Raw genomic sequence first — 17331 nt, 5'->3', positions numbered from 1 at the left:
TAATATTATATCTCAATATAAGCTATACTCGATGATATTTACGATACTAATATTTTACCGCGAAACATGTCGATAAAATTTTATTAATGTGAAGTTTATAAATGTATATATTATAATAATTTATTATAAATATTATGTCCATCCTCATATTATATGTATAATGTTATACAATTTTGTCTATTTAAATATATTTTCATACACGAACGCATCTCCTTTGTGCAACCTATTGTTATTATTATACTTACAGAATAAAAGCGCATATGTCATCATAAAAAAATACGAGAAAAATTCTTTGTATAAAAAATAATTAACACGATGAAATGTGCACATGTACATTTTAATTACTCTCTATATCATAACTTCTTATTTTGACCGATTTAATTGGCTTATCTGACAGAACTCGATGTTTTTGATCAAAAAAGTACTCCGAATAGTCAACAGCAGTTCTGTCCGATCTTGATTTCACAATTTTGTTTGATGAAGAGAAACGTAGATTAAAAAGATTCAACTATGCAAACGAAAGTATTCCGTCTCTAAACGTTAATATCACGAGCTGCTTCAACATGTGTTTCTCCATCATCGATACACGTATCTACACAAATCAGAAAAATAGCTATGAAATAATTAAACTCAATGAACTTGTTGTCGTCGAGACGAAACGCCGGAAAATGTAAGCTCGATTATTCGATAATCAAAGAACCTAATCGTTCGCGCGAAACAAAGCGCCTAATTAATTACAAACAGTAACGGGACAAGGGCGGCGTCGCTTACATCGGCATTCTTCCGCGCTCAAGCCGTCCCTAATATATAGTATATCGCATAATTAATATTTATAAGCGGGTTATCATGAATTATGATATCGTTCGCCCGTTGGGAGTCTAAACGCGTCGTCATTATTGCAAAGAGAAATCCTAAAACAGCATCCCTGTCCGCCCCGTAGTTCGCGTCGCCGCCACCACTGGCCGATAGGCAAGCAAAGCACAGACAGGCCAGGGGTGCAGGAACGAGCGGGGTCGACCCTGCGCGCAGCCTCCCCAGTCCACCCCGAAGATTCAGTCGTCGTGCGGCAGAGGAGGGCCGAGGAGCACCCGGTCGAAGCGTCGACGAGGTCCTCTCTTCACTCTCTTCGTTTCCTGCCATCGCGCGCGTATCTCTTTTTATCCGTCTAGGCTGCTCTCCGTCTGGACCGAAAGCGACCGACTCCCTCTCTTTTTCTCTCTTTCCACCTTCTTCATCTCCCTCCGCGAGCCGCGAGTGAAAACGAGCCGGGCAGCGCCGCGCCGACCTTCACCATTTTGGTACACGCAACACGCGCGACGCGCGTAAAGCTGTGTGCGTCGATCCTCGTCCGGCGAAGGGAAGCCGCGAGAGGAACTCGGCGAATTTTGTCGGAATGCGCGCGGGACGGCCGATCCGCTGCGTGGATTCCGTGACGAAACGACGGCGATGCCGGTCTGGGGGTTGCTAGCCTCCCTCAACTCCGCCTCTCGTTCCTGTCACTCTATTCGTCTCGCTCGCTCTCTCTTTCGCTCTATCACGCAGCAAAGGGTGGGTGGCGATACGCCGGTGGCAGTGGCGGCAGTAGTGTGTGGATGCTTGCACTGGTGGGTGCTCCCTGGTGTGTATAGTAGAGTAAGTAGTAGTGGTTGCTGGTGTTGGTGCTGGCAGTGGTGGTGGTGGTTTAAATTTCAGCCGCGTGCACCGGTTCACCTACGTGAGCCATTATACGGGTCCTCGGCTTTCTCGCCGACTGGGAAGCTATACGAGCGGTCACGGTCCACGAACGCGAATTCTAGCCACCTTCGCTTACCTTACCCTTTCTCTCCTATTCGTCCTCCTACTCGTGTCTACCCGATGTGCCGACGCTCGACGTGCTTCCTCGATATGCCGTTTGCTCGCTCATCTTGACCGAAATTCTCGTGCGTTCGATCTATAGGTGTTGCTTGTTGGCGATACATCGGTCGAACCCTCGAGTATGTATGTATACATGTTTGTGTGTGTGTGTACGTGTGCGCGTGCTTCGTTGAAAGGATCGTATTATGTATCGTATTATGCAGAAAAAGAGAGGGAGGCTACGCTACTCTCGACGTTTCGTACTGATTACTAAGGTAACGTAGCTGTCAGAGAGATGAGATAAAAAGATTATCCGCCTCGCGGCTACAAAACGCAGCGGTGAAATGTCAAAACGTATCGCACCGTTCGTCTTGCGGAGAATTATGCCGTTCTCGGAGATCAAAGTGGGATAACTTGAAAAAATAAGCTCGAGATAAAATTATCGTTCTTGGGGATTATAATTGAAATTGGTTTGAAAAAAAAATTCTATACACGGTATAAATCTTGATGACAATTAATTTTTGCCAAACGTAAATCCTTTATCCGGGTATCGATTGTGGATGATCATTGATTACGTGCGATCAATCTTGAAGTTATGTTAATCAAAAGTACTCACGAGATATGCTGAATCTTTATTTGGCGATCATAAAATAAGAAAGTCAGCGGTGTATCTTTAATCCCAGGATATTATTGGCTTTAATATAATCTCATGTCAAAAGAACCTCTCCTTCTTCTCTATTATATGGATTTCCCAGTACATACGCGTATATAGGGAAGAGGGACAGCTCGATTTTCTTTCACGAAACTTGGCGTGTGCAAATATTGCCATGTGCATGCGGAACAACCATAGATATATATATGTATATACTCCGAAAACGCGTTAAGTATGTACATAATCTCATGTGTAGATGTGTTTCTATTGGATAGAAATATTGTATCAGTGTGATGAGTCTCTCTCACCGTAACTCTCTTTAACGTCGCGTAAAAACAGGAAGCATAGTAAAAACATCATCCGTTCTGCCATGATAATCTAAAGCCCGTTTAATCGGCCGCCGACGCAGGGTAGAGAAATACTGGAAATTACTGACATGTATCTTCCTCTCCCGATTATTTCACGTGAATCCGCCATGAGATTAAGTGGCTTTCTACGAATCCTATACATGTCGCATGTATATATGTATTCTCGATACACAAGTATATACACATATACAACATGTATGTTCCTACATCTGTAGAGACGAAGGTATCGTTTCCGTAAATTTCGTCTGGACGCGCGACACTTCTTCTCGGCGACAATTAGACTCGGTAAAACCATTACTATCATACCCCGATTCTGTGCGCGGCCAACCGTGAGAACGAACGGCGAAAAAAAGAAGGAAAAAAACAATGTCCCGCAGATATATAGAGAGGAAGCCTGCATCCACGATAAAACGACCCGGGTTCGAAGCATGCATCTTTCGAATAAAGCGTGCAGTTTGCTATTTGGATGCGTTTCGCAAGAGCGAATTTCAGAGGGTTACCTTATGAACGAGCACTCGTAGTCTCGTTCGGTGTGGTGGCTGGAAATAGGGGTTGCAATCGGCGAGGGTGGTTTGTTTTGCGCTCGATTCGATGCCCGCCGAATAGAAACAACCGGCGTGCGTTCTTTTTTTTGTCTCTTTTTTTTTTTGTTTTACGCGATGCAGAGTGTTGCGCCGAGACGATCGACGAATGTAAAGGGCGAAAAGTTTAGTTGGAAGAGCGAGAGATGTGGAGGCAACGCGCGAGAGAGCGAAAAATATGGGCCGTGTGAATGTCGAGCGTGTCGGTTGCCTTTTTGCTCTCGTCTTGTACTCTTGTGGCTCTTCTTTCTTTTTTTTCCTTTTCTGTCTCTCTATTTCATCGTCGTCCGTTACTCAAGGATCGTTGACCGTGTCGAATGTCGGTCACTGCAAATGAGATTCGCAGATGCCGAGACGCAGAGTCTCTCTTTCTTCTACCGTTTCTCCTTCTCTGTCTCCATTTCTCGCGAGAAATTCTCCAAGTAAACCAACCGTCTGGACGAAAAGGGGGAAAATGCCAAGTTGCGGGTTGGCAGGGTCGTTTAAATGTTTAGATTCGTGGTGTGAAAGTCCCCATTTTACCTTACGCGAAAAACTTCTTATCGTACGGAAGCTAGGGGCATTTGGAAATACGAGCGAGCTTGAGCTTTCGCGCTGCAGGAAAAATACCGTCTCTTTATCATGAAGAAACGCGCGCGAGCGCAAGCGGGAATTCAAGTGGTTTTAATTTCGACCACGGTAATTTTCGTGGTCGCAGGGAACGAGTGTGGCGGTGCCTCTCTCGCCTCTGCTCCGACGAGAAATAATTATTTTAGACGGTGACCGCGCGCGACTGGACGTACACGAAATTCGTTTTCGCGTGTAACACATTCGCGCGCGCACGTTTGTCAGTTGAAATTGAGCTTCTCTCTTTCACTATCGACTGGATTATCAAGAGAATATGCTGCATTCGGTTCTCTCTCTCTCTCTCTCTCTCTCTTTCTGCAAGCTGAATTATGAATATTCCCGAAACAGCTGCGGTACCTCAAATGCAATGAGATTTACTTATCATGTGTTGCTATAGAAATGATTCATTAATTTTATGTAAAATTTGTGTGTGTATGTGCGTCTCTGTGTGTAACACATTTGTATATTTGTTTTGGCAGATGTTTGAAAAGTTACCTGCAAGTGTATTAATTCCGGTGTTACAACATACTCATAAATATTTTTGGCAAAGAAATATTAGCTTTGCGTTTATTGCCTTTTGTACCAGCCTCGCTGAGATTATAATATTTTCGAACAATAGTGTCACGCAGCGCGGGACTGCTTTTTCATCCTGAAAATAATTCTTCGCAAAAACTTGGGCTCTTATAACCGCCCCACGTATTTATATTACTAAAACAAATATAAAACGGTAAAATAATTACTTGCTACCTGCGTCACGAGAAAATTCCACAAGGAAAGCTTCTCGCGTGAAATTTTTATCTCGCTGATACTAAGAAATTCAAGACTCTGCAGACAAAATTTTGAACAATGACATACACACACATGAAAGTTTTCTGAAATTTCTCAAATTCGTCCGTATTAATTATTAAAGTTTTGAAAATGTCCAAATCAACAATTTTTCAAGATTAATAAATCTTTTCGAAAATCAATTTGCCAATATCAATTCTAGAAAATGCGATTCCATCAAATTTCTTTTCGCCACGATGTAATAATATTTTGTAATTAAACATCTTTCTCTCTCGCTACGCGCGATGAGTAGAAAAGCTTTGAGGCTGTCCCGCATCTGGCTCACGCTGTTCAACACTTTGACCCGAGCTTTTTCGCGAGCTTTCTGCAGCGAGCTTGGTACGTGCCCGAAAGCTCGAAGCGTAGCATCAGCGGATACGACGGAATAGAGTTTTCGGGAGAGAAATCTGCACGTTGCGCGTCGTTTTGCAGCTGTGCGCCGCTGTTCTTTCAGATTCGACCGAATCGGTGCGGTGGTGGTGCAACGTGACACTAGAGCGACCAAAGGGAATACGTGCGAAACGAGATGCCAGCTTCCGGAGCGTTCGCGCCGCATCTTGGGAGATACATCACCACGCGAGGATTACTAGGACTACTAGATTCGCGGGCGCTCTCGTCGGTTTTACACTTTTCTACTAAATCAACCCTTAACATCCCCACGGACGTGATCCACGATCTATGATCGATAAGCATCTGCGGAAAAGTGTCTCGATTCGAACGTTCGCCATCGTGATTCGTTTGTCTCGGATATCGAACGTATCCCGGGGAGCGAGGGAGAAGAATTTCGCGATGTGCGTGACGGGGAAGACATACGAGCAAGAAATGGATGGGAAAAGTACGTTCGAATCTTAGCCCGCTCTCGCTCCGTAAATAGCGTTTTGTAACCCCCGTCACGTGAAATCGATATCCCTTAAGAGCCGGTCGTTCCGTGAGGTCGTTCGTCAGACCGGTGCTGCCTGTTTCGCCTCGCGGAAGTGGAAGAGTGGAGAGTGCGCGCCGAGTCTGCGGGAGAAGGCGGTTTCGGCTGAATAAAACAATAAGAGATGCACAGGAAAAGGCCAGCGTTCCTCAACGACATGGGACTGCTAATGTTCTTAGCAGTAACAACCTCTCTGTTGGGTTACTGCCAAACGGACGAAAAAGGTAAGTCTCTCCTTCTTTCTCTCGCGCTTTTCACTCCCTCCGGACGCGGAGAAAGGTAGCGTCGAAAGAAATACGGATTTTGCTTTCCGCATCGCCACTCGGAGGACGAAGGGATGCGAGGATAGCGCCACGCGCGAGAAAGAACGGCGAAGATTAACTTTTATGGCCGCCGGCATCAGTAGTTTCCGCGAATTTACTTATAGTGTGGGAGCGCTTTAATGGTCGGCGTGCACACACATATACATACATATCGTCGGGCGCTTTTAATAGCGCGAGAGACTGCGGTGCGTTACACCCCCGCCGCAGCATCCCTTCGTAAACATCCCCCACATGAACGATTATATCGAGAGAAACGCGCGCAAGAACGCCTCGGTCTTTTTAACTCTTGTTAATCCGCAAATAACCACTAGGATAACCGAAGGCTACCATTTTTTTTAACGATCATAGTAATAGAAATTTATGTGCAACAGTAGAGAGAGAAATTCGTTATATATGTAAAATATCAAAGTATACTCGTATAGGAGAAAGAAATGAGAGATGATCCAAATTGTAAACGTCAAACTTGTAATCGTGCATGATAACTGCAACGGTAATTTAAAAAGTCGCGAAAAAAATTGAGTCTTTTGACCCAATTTGAATCAATATTTTCAGTGGCTTAAAACAAATTCAAAATCCATTGTGTTTTAATTGAAGTTTTAACGACACAATTTTATCTCTTTTCTAGAGTCATTGAAAAAAATCAAATTGTTTAGTGATTTTCATGCATTTTTTAAATAATTCGATACTAATAATTATTACACATGATTATGCATATATATATATATACATAAGTGCTTTTATTCTCATTAATTCTTCTCTTACTATCGAAAAAAAATTTGAATGGATCCATGCAATTTTGTATAATTGCATATTGCAGCATAACCATCAAACTCAATAACTCGTGATATTTTACAGTTACTTTAGAATTAACTCGTTGCTTTATTACTTCAAAGTTTTAAGCGTGCTATTAAATATTTGCATTATGTCCTTCGTTATACAAGCACAGAGATATTGCGCATGAGAAATGTAGGCGGATACGTATGATTATATACTGAGGGAAGAGAAATATTATTCTGTAATTTTGCAAAATAAGTCCGTTTAAATTTCTTCGATGTTATCTCTCGACGCGTGCTACATAAAAATTTTAATAATGTATTCTTGCGGACGAAAAAAAAAAAAAGGAATAAAACGTACGATCTAACGCACCTTCAAATTTAAATGGAGATTAATCGGAAAATAAATTTCTTAATTATTCTCGTAATGTAAGATATACTTACGCGAGAAGAATGTAGGATCGTTTTCAGAGTCGCTAATTAAATTTGCCCAATTTGCAATAATAATCGAACGCGGAAATCACATTGAAGTAATAACTCGCTATTAAATCATACATATCGTTACAATACATATCGGGAATGCACTCGTGTAGCGAATTATCGGCGTATCCATTATCATTGTATAATGCTCGATGTGTATATGGGCTTAGCGTTTCGTTCGAATAAACCGGATAATCGAAACAGGCAATCCGCGCGTTAGTTAGTTTTTTCCGGAGAGTCATCTCTTTCCCGATTCTTACCAGATCGATCCGAATTTAACAAGCGGTCACATCGCGATACTCGCGCGTACAGTGCAAGTTCAAATAGAAAATTGTTAACGTTCATGCATCGCAATGGTCTCTTCTGTTCCCGAAAAAAAAGTTCTGATGGCGCGTTCGTAACAATCAATACATACGTCGTGTCTCTGTACCAATAAAATCCGTACGTCGACGTATTCACTCGCGCGCGAGTTAATACACATTGGGGATTCTCTTTTCGAAATTATTATCAATTCTGCAGTAGTTTATACATATAGATGCAGCGTTTCGAAAAACGATTGATTAAATTTATCATGTTCCGTTTGCGTTTGTATGTCACTTAGAAATAAAATTCTGGGCTAAATAATTCGGGAAATATAACAAGAAATATATATGCTATATATATATATGCTATACGTGTGTGTAATGGTGGGAAGAATGCAACACTCGCAATGTTCGTTTTATATTATTCGCAGTTGATCTCACGCGAAATTATACTTTCCCCAAGAGACATACAATATTGCCGGGGAATATCCCGAAATAAAATGAGATACCTCTCGACTACTCTAATCAGTTTTCCGTTTGTCGGATTAATCTGCATGAAACGTACGAGACTGTTGCGTCGCATCGCACGTGGCGTATCGCGCATTTGTTTTTACACATTCCAGCTATTCTGACTGGATGCATATTTTTGCGAAAAACACATGCATCGGAAAAGAGAGAGAAATTCGTTGTTACGCGGCCGCGTATTTTGTGCATGCCGGGGTCATTAATGTATCTCGCAAAGATGTAATCGAAGAACGTGGGCTGAAATATTTTTGCGCGCGTTTGTAATAAAAGAAATTGTTCAGTGAAAAATTGTAAATGCAATTGTAGATAATTTTACGTAATTTTAATAATCGTAAACATTGGACGAAATTACATGTAAAATGTGTTTCGGTTCTCTGATGAAGAGCTTTTTCAATAGTTTGCGAAAAAGATCGATTGCACCAACATCACTTGGAATTCGATGAAATAAATGATTAAGATTTAATCGAAATTGTAATTGGCTTTTCAACATTTTTTAGAGAGAGAAAAAAAAATACATGCAGCATCCCGTATATTATTTTCTCTTGCGTAATTACATACGCTTTCAGTATGATATATAAATAAAAGCAATCAAGATTCATCGATGTCGATAGTATATTAAAATTGGTCAGAACGATTAAGCTCCCCATAAATGATTAATTCTCATTTTTTGAGAGAAGCTCAATATCTACCGAAGGAATTATCAGGAAACGGAATACTCGATATAAAACTTTATGAGATTGTTTTCATTCGCCGTTCACATCGTGCTGCACCGACCACTATCACCGCACGTTAATGCACTGTATACTTTTTCTTCGAATGCCGTTGGCCAATTACGCTTACGTAACCACGAGAGAATCTCTATACGCGTTCTCGTAAAAAGGAAAACAAGAAAAATAAAATTACGAGAGTTGCATAATGCATTGGAGAAATGTTATAGGTATCTCATAACGCGGTTCCGATTCTATAGCCTCCACTATTTATACCGAATGCAGGTCAATCTATGTATTTAGCAAAATTTGATACAACCGATCGGTACACAATCAACGCGGAAAATGCAGAAAATTTGATCTGAAATTACGAGAGAGACCGGTGCAGAATTTAGTCCATGATTAACGATACGGTCGGATGAATTAGCCTCCTGTTACGGATTAGCCATTAGTTATATATTACGAGCAAGAAAATATGTACATATATGTTTCGACGACGATGACGCACGATTCAAGTTGCGTTAGAAAATACGTGACGCACAATTTTTCCCTCTGAATAGTCCGTCATCTACGCGAGTATGTAAAATAATACTTTGACGTCGCGCCACAGATAAACAATTTGCGAAATGACTATGCCGTGGATATATGCATATTCAACAAAAGTTTCAATTTATTATTTAATTTTCAACATATAAAATGCAACATCCCTCTTTGTGATCGAAGTTCATGGAACATTGCTGGCGAATATATTCGCATGATTAACTCGATCTCTTTTTCGTAACGATTCTGTTTTTAGTAATTCTACAAAACAAATAACCTATCGAATAACAACTGAATACGTATTTTCGATATCCCCGTATACAAACCGTCGAGACTCGTAATTATCGTAACGAATATATAAATCGATATAGAGTACAATCCGCAGTTGAGGTACAATCGAAATAGCTCTACATGGATTGATGTTCAATGTACATATATCTCAACTGTGTAGTATATGATCAGACATCTCAAATATGTAGTATATAATTAAATGTGCACTTGAGAAGATAAAATGTGTGATAATCTTAAAAATTTTAAATATTTGCGCTCTTAAAAATTACGTTTACATTGTTAGTATAATATATAAGTGAGAAATTCATCGGTTTATCTCTATTTTATAGCTTTTAATTCTTTGTCTATTTAAATTTCAATTTTCGTCAATTATAAACTTTACTTAGATCTCTTAATTACAGACCTTGTGAAACGATAAATTTTTTCAAATATACTTGTTTGCAAAAGTTAAAATATTGCTCATTTAATTTTCTAAAAGTAATATTTGACATATGATAAATATTTAAAATATGGATATAACAAGTTATTAAAAAAGAATAAATACTTGGGAAAAAGTTGTTTATTATTTAATCAGTTTTAGACTGACAGTTTCGCGCAAATTAATTAATGTGTGAGAAATGAGAAACGTTTGAGGCTTTAAATACGCGCTTGGTGAATCCGCGCGAAAGGGTTGACGGGCATCAAAGCTCGTATATCAAGTCAGTCCTTTGAAACGTACGCAAATATTGCGATTCACGGATAACGCGAATTGAGTAAGCCGCGGTGCAATGAACTGAAAAACACCGAGGGCAATACGATCGATTCGCGGTCGACGTTAATGTTTCTATGCACTTGTTAACCGAGAAGGAGAAGAGAGCTGAAGGGAGAGAAGGAGATTCTTCGTACTTAATGGTCCGTGCTTTTATTCCATATACTTGAACGCGTTCTTAGATCAGTTACGGGGGAGTGGGAAATAAACCCTTGGTGTAACTTCGTTCATTCCTTTATATGTATGTATCTATATAGATGTCGGCGCACCATAAGACGTCGGGATCTTCTCGTCGCTCGTTCGAGACTGCTGAAGCCGGTCATTCAGCGGTTCAATCGAAGCATCGACGTGCTCCTTTTACGCTTATGGTCGTTTCGGAAACACGATTTCGCTAATCGAGAATATTTTACGAGAGTAAATAGCTGAAATACGTCTAGAGGACATCTATACGGAGACTTTGCGGACTCGACCGCGAATTCTCTATTTATCACTTTTTATTCAGACCGCAAAAGAGATATTTGTACTGCTGTAAAACGATGAATAAGTCGACGTAGAAATCTGAGGGAGAGAGAGAGAGAGAGAGAAAGAGAGAGTCGGAGAACTTTGACGATTCATTCATCAACCTGCCGCCAGGTCCACTTCTACCGCTTTTGTTAATGAAGTAGCTCGAACGGGTACTTGCTATAATAGACTTCGAGAACTTGGAATCCATGGATAAATTTCGAAGTATCGTGATTAATAATCATCGTATGTCTCTATAATCTTTGAACTTCTTTTTACATTGTTATAACTATTTTCCTATATCAGGATTATTAAATATGTCAATTCAAAGTGACACTTTTCATCTCTGTGGTGCCTATGGTTTAAATATTAATAAACGAAAAACTTTGATTAGCTTTGAAGAGCGCGTTTATTTGGAAATATCGGCCGTTGTTGCTATACGACGACTGTTTTGACATATATGCGAACGACAGTTGATGTGAGCTCGGTAAAACAATTTCTCGTGCGTATGAAAATAAAGCTTTTATTATTTTTATTAATATTATGAATAAACGTTATTTTCAACGTAGTGCGTATATGGAATATTATAATTCATATTATTAATTCATATTATGAGTGATAGCAAATTGCATGAAAATTTATGGACGAGTTGATGAAAATAGATACAAATACGAAATGGGTTTATGATGTAAAATTATAATTGGTCAATTTGAATCTAAGGCTATAGTGCTTTTATTTTGATTATATTCTATATACTATATAAATAATTATTATAAATTATTATGCATTTAAAAACTTATAGATTCTAATCGAAGCTCCTTTTATTATGAAAATCAATATAGTAAAAAAAAGTTGATTTTTAAAATTAGATAGGTGAGATTATAAAAGATTGTCGTGAATTTTACAAAATTTGCAAAATCATATTAGTTTGTTATCTATCTTTGCAGTTTCGTCGCGCGACTTATTTACCGCTGCTTACGGCATGGTAAGGTAAATATATGAAATTTTCTGAAGAAAGCCACTTTAGCTCGCAATTCAAAAGTTATCGGAGAAACAGATGAACGAAATAAAACTTCCCGAGTGACACTTAATTTCTCTTCCTCGGCACCGAAGAAAAATGAGGTCTTCTGCGCCGACTCTGCAACGTATTCACCTCACCTCTTATTTTACGTAAAAATAGGATGTTCGCGAGCGCAGCAATGTTTAACGGTCCGCGCATTGTCTTTTTTCTTTTAAATTCATATTTTAATTATTTTTATATAAGTCAGCGAAATACAAAATGCGAACCGACTGTAATAGGGAACCGTCTTCGTCGGTTATGAGAAAACTGTGTAATTTTCAGGACGGTGGAATTGTCGAGCGAACGAGAGAGAGAAAGAGAGAGAGAACATTTACAACATTATGTAAATTAAAATGAAGGATTGCAACGTTAATAGCACATTTTCCTGTCTCTCTCTCTCTCTCTCACTCTAGCTCTCTTTCCATCTTTTTTCCTCCGTCCAGCAAATTGTCCGGTATATAATAATGCACGCCATCGGTCTTCCACCGTTGTACCACCTAAACGTATTAAATTTGTTAAACTTGCAGTGTCGTTTTACGGGGCGAGCTACATCCATCTTCCGGTTCAAGAGGCCAAGGGTGCTACTGACATCAGTTTCCGGTTCCGAACTCATCTCGCCGATGCTATGCTGCTATTGGCTGCTGGCAAGACGGATTACTGCCTGATCAAACTCGAAGCCGGCAGATTGAAGGTTCGTTTGCCCCCGGCGCTTACTTCTATTAATAGACTTTCTGTTTGGTGCCGGTCGTCTCGTCGTCGTTAACGGACCGCACGTGCTGCAATACGCCTGTCAGGCTTCTCTCTCTTCTCGCCCCGTGTCCTTGTGGAGAAATTAGAGACGCGTCGTGACACGAAAAAAAAAAAAAAAAAAAAAAAAAAATACAAATTCTCTCGCGTGCGCTAAAATATTCCCCTTCGCGAGATACCGCGAGGAAAAAGGGAGAGCTCCCTCGGGCAGATGTAACACTCGCGGTTCTTATTACCTTGGGATTTTTATTTCTTAGCGAAAGAGATGGCACGGGGCCAACGACGAGGGATATTGTGTCCAGGAAAAGATCCTAATCGCCAACGAATTTTGTGAACTGTATACTCGACGTGTGTTTGTAGGGAACGTAATGTCGCGCATATTTTTATTTATTTTATTTTGATTATTATTAAATAATCATTTACGAGCACTTATCTGTCTTTACTGTCGCTAATTTTAAGGTATCTTTCAATAATAGCACGATATTGTAGTACGGATTACTGTATGAATATTTTCATACACTCTTTCATGTGAAGAATATCGATTATCATTTAACTTTGATTTTATTTCTTTTCCCAATTTTTACTTTTTCGATTTGCCGGGCACAAGCTATTATTTGCACGAGAGAAATATTATTATTATATCACATACACTATTATTACGAGGGACATAGGTAAGAAGTTCAGGTTCGAGGCTAAAGGACATGGAAGGGATGGAACAAAGGTAGTGATCTGTGAAATCGCTGCATATCAGTTAAAGGTTAATAAAAGAAGGTAATAATAACGTAAGAATAACAGCTTGAGCTTGTTAAGAATAGAATAATACCTTCGTACCTCGTGTAGCACCGAAATCGATAAGACTGTAGTGTAGCGCTTCCAAAATCTTATATTTCTATACCATTGAAAAGTTATTCTAAACGTTTCTATTAAAAGCTGAAAATCAAATGCCGATTTCACGTATCGCGCAATTTCATATTTCATATTTTTCGATATAGACATCGTAAACGCGCGCGTCATAGACAGAAACCTTATATGTACAAAAAGGCCAAACATGTATGCATATACTAGAGAAAAAGAGTCCGATAAATTGATTCGTCAACGAGCGAGATACGCGACCAAACCAGCCACCAAAATCAATCGGTAGGTAGATTTCGATATCGTCGAGTATCACATTTCAACTGATAGCAATTGCGCCTCAATCGTAGAGAGAATTAACCCGCCGTCACTTCTATTGTATCCAATCAGCCGGTGGGTCGCCGATCGCGGGGAATTCACGGTTGGATTCGTACGTGCCTTCCTTTTTTTCTTGCCTCGCGTGTTTGAACCCTGTCATAAAGAAAGATTTCACGGCGGTTGATAAGCGGTTCGACGCCCTCGTTAAAAAGACCGACTCTCTATCTCTTCCTTTTGATGGCCTGATGACGCAGCGCGCGCGCGTCAACATCGATGGCGGTCGCTTTTACAACACGTCGAGCAACAACGAGAACAAAACCGCGTAATGTCTTTTCCATCGACGTCTCGCGAAATGAAATTGTGTGGTGATATCGCGCGATGGTGAAGTCGATTCTTTTTTTTTTTTTTTTTTCTATACACCCCCCGGTTTTATCGCGCTTCGATACGATGACATTCCGACCAGGAACGACGCCTGTCGCGTTCGTTTTTGCGCACCGGTCAGGATTTCATGCGTTCGGTCAAAACTGTCCGGACAAAGTCACTTGGTCGGATTTTACGCAATAATGAACATCGCGGTACGAATGATGGAGCGAGCTTTTTTTTACTCCGGAAAAATCGCGCTGGATTTACGTGCAAACGGATGAGTAACGGAGACTCCGTTCTCGTTTCACTAAGCACAAATAACTTTCCATCGGAAATTATTCTTTTAACAAATAATTCATTCGTCGAAAGCGTTATTCCACGATAATTTACACGCGGTAATTAAACGTACGGTTATATGCGCAATGAATGCGAAATGAACGGAAAAGATTCACTCTCGCGTTCGATAGCCGAGAAAACATCCGTGATGTTACGAAACGAGACGGAAAGCAATTTATTATATCTCGTATATTGATCTTCCGATGACATTTTGCACGAATAGTTTTTTTTTTTTTTTTTTTTTTTTTTTTTTACGTTGTCAGCCGTTGTAAGCGCGAAATACATATATACACACACATCGGAGGCTACATATTGCATTACCCGAACAAAATTCCGTTTCATATCTGTTCTAGTGTCAGAAATTGAAATTCAGATTGAATACACGCCGAATACGAATTTTCGTGATCGATATCTACGTTATTATGACGAGCGTCAAGACTGCTGGCGATGGGGATGAACACGGGCTGCGCCAGCGTATATGAAACATGTACGTAACAGAGTGGTACATAGTGGGTACAGCAGTGGTCTATAAGCAAGTTTCATGGACCATAATGAGAAGAACGCTGACAGCGATAGAGCTCGCGTAGTAGCCACATCCTGTCTCTTGATAATAACCGCTGATGAGAGCGGCGCTGCTTCTAATTATGTACAAAGAACGCTGCGAGCGCGGCAACGAAGTTACAACTTCGCCGCAGATTATTAATTTTCCAACGATTAATATTCTCGCGCGCACTCTCATATTTTATATGACTCATTATCACACTCCCATCAACGAGTGAAACGTGCTTGCGAAACGAATGAAGCGTCCTAATTATCGCGAGCCCGAATATGTACGAGCGGGAATCCGAGTCGCGCGGACCCGAATATTATTTTCCCAACGAGGGCGCAATTAAGGTAATCGGTTTCCACTACGGGTCTCGTCACAATTATCCCAAAATCATCCTTTCGAACAACGTCTCGCATTTCAATCGCAAACTTCTCGCCAATCTCGGCTCTTTCGTACATATACGTACATGCTTCTTTTTCATTTTCCTGAAACATCTTAACGCTGAGATATAGAAATTGTACGCGATACGTATCTCGAGTCCGGTATTAAAATAAACCCCCGTTCCGAGTGCATTAGTAGCGCGCAGACGTAGTATCCTAATTACGTGCGTGAATCCCGGCGTGAAAACCGCGCAAATCTAATTTTGCGAAGGGTTAAGTCCGTGCAGCGCCTGAAGAAGCTGCTTGCCGTCGGGGGCTTAATTAAATTTGTTAAGAAGATCGTTAAGGAGGATGAAGGTAGGATAAACGGCCGAGGCAAAAAGTGCAGTTCTGGGGTCTCGTGTGCCTCCTCGAGATGGAGAGGAGTCTCGCTCGACGCCTAGCTCGAGAGACGGAAGCTTGAAAGCCCCTCTCTCTATACAGTGATAATCCGGCGATTCAGAACTTAATTGTGGCGATATATCGCGGTATCGCTCGTCTGCCAGCCCGGCGATATATAGTCGGATCTCCATTCTCACATGTAGTATATTTAGAATTCAGAATATATAGTATTCGGAAAAAAACTAAATTTACTCAACACACTTATTGCAATTATCTTTAATTTAGCTGACAATGAGTTTTATGCTCTCGTTTTTCCTTTTTTCCCTTTGTTATCGCGTAAAGAGTATGAAAGGGTTTTTGAAATTTGTAAATAAATAAATTACGAATTTCTCGTAAAGCAAAATATGTTTACGAGAAATGTAGTGAGACTGAGATGTTAAGAATTTAATAGTAGCAATAATATAATGGACCATAATTCCTTGTAATTAGAGAAAATGTCGCATTGCACTTTTCCTCTTCGTGTTAAGAGGACCGTGATCCTAGTAATTATGAAACATCGTTGCTAGCAAAGCGCGGCATTTTTCCTGACCCAAATAAATATTTCCTCGACGTTATCTTGTATTTAAACGGCAATGGGAATTATAAATATATACCCCATTCCGTCCAACAAACGCAGAGAAATGAAAGTGAGCGTCTCGTTTCACCGACGATTGCATCTGAATGCGAAACAGTTGTTAATCTTGTGCCTCTCCGATAATCCGATGAATGAAATCTTAATTACTACAGCATATATATGTATCGCGATATTGTTCACTTTTCAATGTACGGGGGACGATCATTCATCGGCGAGACGTGAAAGGGAAATTTTCTGCGACATGTCGACGTTTCGCGCGGTGATATAATCGGACCGCGTCGCGCATTCACGATTCTTCCACTATTGCACGTATCGCAATCTATGTATATTCGAGATATAAACTCGAGAGTATCGGTATATCACAAAAGAGCCCCATCCCAAACTCTGTCTCGGACGTGCCGCGGATAATCCGACGATTCGCTGGGATGCGTCGGCGGTTTCCGATATTCACTTTCCAATCGTCGATGCATTTCTAATGCGGACTCTTCGGCAATTGTGTGCATAGAGGCGTTTACATTTTATACAGAATATCCAGCATGTATCGACTCTTATAAGTCTTATATATATTAATGAATCCTAGTTACATATTTAGTTACCCGGTATTGTATTCAATTTCAAAAGAGACCTCTCTTTCTCTGTTTTTAAATAGCTTTCAAAATTTTTATTTTCCTAATTTACTCTCTCGCAATTCATATCCATTGTATTATGTATTTTATTAGAATTTATAAATCTTTTCTTA

General features: G+C 40.3%; 1 protein-coding gene across 3 annotated transcripts in view; it reads left to right on the top strand.

Moving 5' to 3' along the window:
- The first annotated feature begins 1068 nt into the window (after window positions 1–1068).
- The window catches only part of kon (chondroitin sulfate proteoglycan 4-like protein), a 42363-nt gene continuing 26100 nt past the window's right edge, over window positions 1069–17331 (top strand). Inside the window, exons 1-3 of one of the 3 annotated variants that reach the window (XM_085480123.1) lie at window positions 1069–1632; window positions 5320–6008; window positions 12562–12725. In XM_085480123.1, the coding sequence (XP_085336249.1) occupies window positions 5909–6008; window positions 12562–12725 (264 nt within the window). In that variant the 5' untranslated portion in view covers window positions 1069–1632; window positions 5320–5908. Of the gene's footprint in view, window positions 6009–12561; window positions 12726–17331 lie in introns of all 3 variants that reach the window. The other 2 variants (XM_085480124.1, XM_029300492.2) reach the window with 2 other exon arrangements.

The sequence above is a fragment of the Nylanderia fulva genome, unplaced genomic scaffold, assembly GCF_048542155.1.
Source record: "Nylanderia fulva isolate GAGA-0341 unplaced genomic scaffold, ASM4854215v1 Scaffold14, whole genome shotgun sequence".
Lineage (NCBI taxonomy): Eukaryota > Metazoa > Arthropoda > Insecta > Hymenoptera > Formicidae > Nylanderia > Nylanderia fulva.
Note: the sequence above shows the minus strand (reverse complement) of the source record. Positions and strands in the feature narration are given on the sequence as shown.